The sequence below is a fragment of the Nicotiana attenuata genome, unplaced genomic scaffold (genome assembly GCF_001879085.1).
Source record: "Nicotiana attenuata strain UT unplaced genomic scaffold, NIATTr2, whole genome shotgun sequence".
Classification (NCBI taxonomy): domain Eukaryota; kingdom Viridiplantae; phylum Streptophyta; class Magnoliopsida; order Solanales; family Solanaceae; genus Nicotiana; species Nicotiana attenuata.
The window spans coordinates 29,234-37,025 of NW_017670441.1; the positions used below are offsets into that span (position 1 = coordinate 29,234).

The window sequence follows — 7,792 nt, forward strand, 5'->3', positions numbered from 1 at the left end:
GCAGCTTTACCCTACATTTCTGCAAGAGGCTATTTCCACGGATCGAACCCGTGACCTCTTAATCACATGACAGTTACTTTAGTGGCTACGCCAAGACTTCATCTTTTATTAGAGTAAACATTAAAAACATGTGTAGTGAAATGCATTTTACTTTAGTTGGATGTGTCCTAAAGCAATTTACACTTTTAACTTTTTATCCCTTTCTTTTTGGACCATTTTGGTCAAAAACTCTGGTTGCCTATAAAACACCACCATCCACTTGTTGCGTTACAACATTCTAGTATTCACTACTGTAACACCGAACCTCATATCTCTTCGTGTGTGTGCCGTGTCTCTCCCTCTCTCCTTCTCTCTGTATGTATATACGTACACAAACATATATATGTGTGTGTGTGAGTGTGTGTAATCGGCTGTTCCATATCTCCCTCTTTCTCTCTTTGAAATCCAGCCCCTTTTAAAAAACAACTTTCAGATTACGCTAACTCAAAAGTAAAGTAAATCAACATTTCAAGAATCGTGCATAATCTAAAAAGATAATATCTTCTCTGTTTTTTTATTAACGAGATTAGCTTTTTATCTTTTTCGTTTTTGGGTCATCTGGGATTTAGTTTTCTTGAAGAAAGATTGAATCTTTCTTGTTTTGGGTCATCTGGGATTAAGTTTTCCTTGAAAAAGGTTGAACTTTTCCTGTTTTTGGTTGTGTGGGATTAAATTTTGTGAAGTGGGGTGTTGAGAAATTTGTCATAAATACATAAATTTGGTGTAAAAGGAAGGTGTTTTTTTTAGGGGGGATGAAGATGGTGAGGAGTGAAAATGTAGTGGGGTATGAGGGGGAGGTAGAAGTAGAGGAAGAGGAAAAGGAAATGGAAATGGGAATGGTGAGGTCTCCACAAGAACAGATGAAATTGGTGGTGGTAGGCTATGCTCTTACATCCAAGAAAACTAAGAGTTTTTTGCAGCCCAAGCTTGTAGGTCTAGCTAGGTAATTAATTCATTTATTTCTTCCTTTTTTTTTGTAAATCATGACATAACTCTAGAGAAATTTGCCGCTTTTTATTGAACTGCAATTACATTTGCTGTTTCTGTTAGAAATTAAAATAAGCAGAGGTGGATACATGATTTAGAATAGGTGCATTCCAAGTAGGTACAATCTAGTAATATATACTCCCTATGTTTCAATTTGTTTCGCATAGTTTGACTCGTCAGAAAGCTTAAGAAAGAAATGAATGCTTTTAAAACTTGTGATCTTAAATATGCCATAACATTTGTGTGGCTATAAAAGCTTTATTAAGGAAATATAGAAATGTGTCATTCTTTTTTTTGAATGAACTGATAAGAAAATATTGCCAAACAAAGTGGAGGAAGTATAATCTTCTCTATATATGGTCTTAGTGGAAAGTTGTGGATTAGGTAGATTCTCATATGCTTTAAAAATCATGCTTTTCCTGTTTTTGAATGCTTCACATTTCTGCTTTTTTTATTGGCAGATCTTACTCTTTTATATCAGGTTTAGTGGAATTGCCTTTTTAGGGTCTGACCTTGTATACATATACATGTATGTATATTATGTGCGTCTGTATATATAGATTTGATATGTTTGCATATACGTGTATGTGTGTGTATAGATTATTACATGTATATGTATATGCACGTGTAAAATGCACTGCACCAGCTTGTTGCTGGAAATGTTAATATGTTAAAAGAACTGCAACTTCTAATGAAAAAGCACGGATTAACTGGAACTATAAATGATTATACATGCTGATAGAGTTCACTGAAATTATACTTATTGATAGATTGCGATTGATTCAATTCTTTTTAAAATATGCTATTACCTATATGGTTTTCTTTTTGCTCATTTTTTTGGATGGACTAGTGTTGTTCTAGTCTCACACTATTATCAATGCAAATTCAGATATAGTGATTTAATTTGGTATGCTGGATTTATTCCATTGCAATCATGTGGCTGACCATGATCCTACATTATGTAGGAATAAGGGAATACTATTTGTTGCTATAGATCAGAGCAGACCCCTTTCAGATCAAGGTCCTTTTGACATTGTGCTCCACAAGGTTAGTTCAGATGTTCCTTCATGCACTTTTTCTTGTGTTATATCTATGTTTTCTGTTTATTTTCACGTATATATCCCATTAGTTTCTGCCCAGGGAAAGTCGTCAGTGATACTTTCTTCGCTGTTCCTGTCCTAAAACGTACGAGCTTACTTCAAAAAGTGCTAGTTCTTTTTTTGCTTATTACTTATATATAAACTTTTTGTGCTCTTCTTCGCTTGCAGTTGTCAGGAAGCAAGTGGAGCCGTATTCTTGAGGTTAGTTCATCTAAAAAGCTTTCTTTGTCTGTATTAGTTATACAACAACAACAAGCCCAGTAATTTCCCACAAGTGAGGTCTGGGGAGGGTAAGATGTAACGCAACCTTACCCCTACTGTGGAATGGCAGAGAGGCTGTTTCCTATTAGACCCTCGGCTATGTCTGCATTAGTTATAGAATCCTGTATATAACAATTTTTTGTAAATAGAATCCTGTATATAAATAACAATTGATATGTGTTATTACAAATTTGTAGATATCTTAGGGGGCAATATTTTTGGCAGTGGTTGGTGGGCAACCCGCTGGTTTTTGCTTGTACTTATTCCCATCACACATAAGCTGCAAACTGTTTGCTCTTTCTACCATTATGAGTCATGAGTCGATAGTTAAGGTGGAAGGCCTGTGCTTCCAGCCAAGTGAGGATCTTTCTCTTTTATAGCTGTTAGCTGGTTTACTGGAGAGGGTTCCTAGCTTCATAAAGTGATTCCTTTTTCCAAAGCTCATTGTGAATCCTTATATTAGCCTTCCATTTCAAAAAAAAGGAGTAACCATTTCAAAAAAGAATGCTTATATTAGCTTTAAGAGGAGAGAATTTACCTACGTTATCAAAAGAGGAGAGAGTTTTCCTAATTAATATTTTTAAATGTTTGTTATTTATAGTGCAGCTTTGGTCTTTTGTTATCCGTCTAGAATAACTTTCTTTCATTTGCTTTCTCTGTTAGATCCTCTGATCAGTTTAGTTTAAAGGGGTGCATATGGAAACTCCCTGTGATTCTTCTCCTAACTACTTTACTTTTTCAATGGATAGGATTATAGGCAAACACATCCACATGTCGCAGTCCTTGACCCTCCAGATGCCATAGAGCAGGTATATAATCGCCAATACATGCTTGAAGATGTTGCAGACCTGAACTTATCAGACAGCTATGGTAATTTTTTCTCTTTTGTAGATGACCTGCGATAACTGTTGTTATGAACTTACGATAAGTATGCAGTTGCTGCATTATTCTAAAAAGGGTCGTCTGTTGATTAGTTGTGTGCACAAAGATAGTCAATTTACAGTTCCGTAGATACTGAAACAATGAGTAACATGTTTTTGACTGCATGACAGGCACAGTTGGTGTTCCGAGGCAGTTGGTAATTGAGACTGATCCTTCATCCATCTCAGATGCAGTGAATAAAGCTGGTCTTGCCCTACCTCTTGGTATGTCTTTATTTGGTTGTTGCATATTTACGATTGCTCAGCTGATCTATAGCCAGTTCTTGGGACTTCCATAACTCTTATAAGCTTATATCCTCGGCGAAGATAGGGGCTAGCCATCGGATCTTTACTAGCTGTGGATACAAATCTATGAATAAAATGGTCGGCAGCATAGGGATAGATTAATTGTTTTTTGCGGCCGTTCTTTTATCTGATTGAAGTTGTTTATGCTCTCAGTGGCGAAGCCTTTGGTTGCAAAGTCACATGAGTTGTCCCTGGCCTATGATACACCCTCTCTTCAGAAGCTTGAACCCCCGCTTGTTCTGCAGGAATTTATCAATCATGGTATGTGTTCATTTTCAGGTTAAATTTGTTTTTCTCGTATGTAGTTTTGCCTGAATTAGTGAGGTGGTGATTCTTTGTAAATTTTGTGGCTGTAGGAGGTGTGCTCTTTAAGGTTTTTATTGTTGGGGAAGCTGTTAAGGTTGTCAGGCGTTTCAGTTTACCTGATGTTAGCAAACTCGAGCTGTCAAAAAGTGCTGGGGTTTTCCATTTCCCTAGAGTTTCATGTGTTGCAGCCTCTGCAGAGGAAGCTGATTTAGACCCTTGTGTTGGTGGTGAGCCATTTTTTCGTATGAATTTAATTACATTATACTATACATACTGGAAAGTATTTAGCGCGCTTTAGATATAAGACACTGTTTGGAACATAGATATGGCTCACTCTTTGTTGCTTGAAGCATATAAAAATTTTGAACATTTGATTCCTTGTTCTCAAACAAGCTATGTTGCTCGGATTCTCCGAAAATGTGGCCGGATACGTGTCGGATCCTCCAAAAGTAGTGCATTTTTGAAGGATCCGACACGGGTGCGGCTACATTTTGGAGAGTCCGCACAACATAGCAAACAAGTGGAGGACTTCAAAGATCTTCATCCATCTAATAGACTATCATCCATCTTTGAGGTCAATTTTAGCAAGGATATCTAAACTGAACAATTTGAATGTCACCTCGAGCGTACCACGACTTTTAGAGATAGTGCAGTGCATCTAAAAGTTCAAAATTAGAAAGCACATCATGCCGTAGGAAGAAACACTCAATACCTAATAGCAACTTTTTTTACTATCCATTTTTGCACGTAGCTGCCAGTAGGTTGAGATATTACCTTGCAAAGGTATCAGTTTATGGATGAAATTGCAAAATTACATGAGGAATAGGAAAGGACTTAGTTAATTCTATCATATGAACAGGAAAAAAAGACGGGTTGATCTGTGTACCACAAGAATAAAATTTTGATAGCCCAAGTTTGGAAGAAGAGTCTTGGTCTAAGTAGCGGGAGAGAGGATGACCAGTGAATCAGTTGGCTTAGCTCTGAAAGCTAAGTGACAAAATAATTACAACCAGTCAAGCGCACCAATACCATAAATTCATCCCATAAATCCTTTAACTTCGAGTACTAGATCGAAATATATGAGGTGCCTTGAGTTAGGATTGCAGTTTCTATGTCTAATTGAAGGTTCGAGAGCCATTTACTTTGTAGAAATCTCTCTTCTAGATCCTCCTAGAATGTATGAGCATTCGTAGCACATGTAATTCCACTGGTTAGGTTTTGAGCCATAGAATTATTAGCCATAAATGCAATATTCCATTGTACCATTGCCATTGATACCAGTATTTCTCACGGGATTTTTCATTCTTCAAGGAGCGATATTGATCAAGGCAATGCACATAGGTCGATACCAAAGATAGTAGTGCTTGGTGCTAATCGATTGGAAGAAAATTAGAGAAATCCAAGACCCCCATCACCGTGTACGGGTGCGTTTTGCGAGTTTGACATATTTTAACCTGAAAACAAAAATGCTTGACAAGAACAAGTGTAAAAATAACGTGTGTTATCAGAATTAGTACTGAAATAATCACTATTATCTTTAGCCCCACGGTCTTCACACACTTCCAAAATTTCTTAAACTGATTGAGCTGTTGATTGCTCCAGTCACCTAATCTTGTTAACTCAATTAAATTGGAGAATTGTTATGTTATGTCTCACATAAACCCTTCTTAGCTTTGCCCCTAAATCAATTTCTAGTCACATAACTTCAGAAGAATTGTGCAAAGTGTCTACGTCATTTCGTTTGGGATTAATTTGACATTCACTACGGTTGTCATTTAACTAAAACAATTGTCGTTATGTGAGATTTTCATTGGGCTCCTCTCTTATTTGCATTATGAGAAACATACATAGGATGGAAAAGTATATGGAGAAGGAGACATTTTCAAACAATCTCAGCTATCTGCGAAACTGCAATGCTATTGCTAACCAAATTACCTTTAAGCTCTTAATTATGTGCTTTCGGACCTACTCTCTAATATATTTAACATCGCCGTAGTTGGTTAGGACCATTGATCTGCTATTTAGTATTTACCTTGGTCGATACTAGCTTTATGAGTTTGAAACGCCTATATTTACTCTGGTTGCTTTTATCACCAGTATCTACTTGTAGGGCTTGTAATTTTTTGATGCAAAGTGTCAGAAATGGTGTTAGCTTATCTGTATTTATCTTCTGCAGAGCTTCCTCCCCGACCATTACTTGAGAGGCTTGCTAGGGAACTTCGTCGTAGACTGGTATTTCTCCGTTCATTTTCTCTCTATTCCACAAGGAACAATAATAAAGGAAGCGACTGCGTTGGCTTCCTGTACATGCCGTGTGTTCTTATCTGTAAGTTCTTGTTCTACAGCTTCATAATGTGTTGTTTTAAAGTTCTATTGCAATGTGTCGTGCAGGGTCTCAGGCTCTTCAACTTGGATATAATTAGAGAGCATGGGACTAAAGACCGCTATTACGTGATAGATATCAATTACTTTCCTGGTAAGTTGCGTCGTCATCAGTAGACTTAACTTTCCCTTGGCATATACCAGTTTCGTTTTAACATTATCCACCATTCCTTGAAACCAATGATTGTGACAATTCTTTGCTATATAAACTTCAGGGTACGGGAAAATGCCAGAATATGAGCACATATTTACAGATTTTCTCCTGAGCCTGATGAAGCAGAAATGAGAATGAAATCCTCCGCAATTACAACTTGAATGTAGAAAAAAAGAGGATATCATCCAGTCAGGAGAAAACTTACATGAGTGCAGTGCCTAAAAGCTGTCTGTTCGAAGAAGCGGTCAGAGAAGCAAGAAAAGAAGTTGCAACAACTCTCTGAAACTGCTGGCTGAAGGTTGCTCCTTGGGAACCTTGCCCCCGTTACACAATTCCGACATCCATGCCTGGGCTCCACTTTTTTGTTTCATTATTCAAAATTTTAGGCCATTTTGTTCTTTCTTGTTGTTGGGTGGGTTTACCATAGTACTGTGTCTGCATTCTCCTAGGGGTGATCTTTGGTTGGTAGTGGACTGAAGAAGAAAATGTTTTGTGAAGAGTGAATGTGCCTCATGTATCTAAAGTACAAAGAGTTTTGCAGCCAATCCACCTTGTAAAAATGCCTGTCTTGGTAGGAATATACACACTGTACCTTTTTGCTCTTTTCAATCTTCGCTTTGAGATTTGAAATCAGTGGATTATGTACTTGTACTTAAAATGACACTGTATAGCCGCTTTCAAAATAATAGCCAAAAAAATGTATATTTTGTATGTTATATACAAAAATTTTATATACTTTTTCGGCTACTGTATGTTCCCAAAGTATGATCAAATATTTGAAGAAGTTAATTTTTAAAAAGATTAATTTAGAAGTTTGCATCTCAAAAAATTAGAGGAGTGAACTTAAAATTTCAATCAAAAGTAACTTTAATTAAAAATATTGATGAATTTTATTATTAAGTGGTATCCTATTTAGTTTTGATTTTCGGCCACCGATTTTATTGAGTCGCCTCTAATCATAGTTAAATGTGGTAAAAATGGCGTGTGGTAGCCACTAAATAAGGTGATGTTTATTTTTTATCCACCAATTCTAATGTTGAGCAAAAATAGTCACTACTATATTAAAATTATTTTGAAAAGACAATTTTACCCTTTCTTCTATTCCCAAACCCTTTCTTCTATTCGTTTATTCCCAAACCCTTCTTTTATACGGTTCTGTGGTTTTAATTTGAGAGACAAAATTTAGAGGCAAATTTCGCTCCCTCAGTATCAGTATCGTTCCTTGCATGCAAATCTTTTTTCGATTTTGTTCCTGCCCAGCAATTCTTTGCGTGCAGTTTGTTCCACTTAATCTCTTTTCCTTTGTCATCTTCTCTGCATCGAACCAACGAACTGGT

General features: G+C 36.7%; 1 protein-coding gene across 3 annotated transcripts; it reads left to right on the top strand.

Annotated features, from left to right (window-relative positions):
• Positions 1–265: 265 nt before the first annotated feature.
• On the top strand, positions 266–7,088 carry LOC109239463 (inositol-tetrakisphosphate 1-kinase 3-like). Of its 3 annotated transcripts, none has more exons than XM_019406033.1 (10): positions 266–354; positions 1,992–2,073; positions 2,295–2,327; positions 3,137–3,257; positions 3,440–3,532; positions 3,767–3,874; positions 3,970–4,146; positions 6,096–6,151; positions 6,311–6,395; positions 6,517–7,088. In XM_019406033.1, the coding sequence occupies exons 4-10, from the start codon at positions 3,215–3,217 to the stop codon at positions 6,585–6,587; spliced, it is 633 nt and encodes a 210-aa protein (XP_019261578.1). In that variant the 5' UTR covers positions 266–354; positions 1,992–2,073; positions 2,295–2,327; positions 3,137–3,214; the 3' UTR covers positions 6,588–7,088. The 3 variants fall into 3 exon arrangements, with proteins under 3 accessions (XP_019261578.1, XP_019261576.1, XP_019261577.1); XM_019406031.1 differs by having other exon boundaries at positions 271–982; XM_019406032.1 differs by lacking the exon at positions 266–354 and adding an exon at positions 2,156–2,211 and having other exon boundaries at positions 1,989–2,073.
• The last annotated feature ends 704 nt before the right edge of the window (positions 7,089–7,792 follow it).

Coding starts and splice junctions, on each gene's coding strand:
- LOC109239463 (XM_019406031.1), top strand. CDS start 792: ATGAAGATGGTGAGGAGTGAAAATGTAGTGGGGTATGAGGGGGAGGTA. Junction 2,328..3,136: donor AGTGGAGCCGTATTCTTGAG/GTTAGTTCATCT, acceptor TTCAATGGATAG/GATTATAGGCAAACACATCC. Junction 3,875..3,969: donor GCAGGAATTTATCAATCATG/GTATGTGTTCAT, acceptor TTGTGGCTGTAG/GAGGTGTGCTCTTTAAGGTT.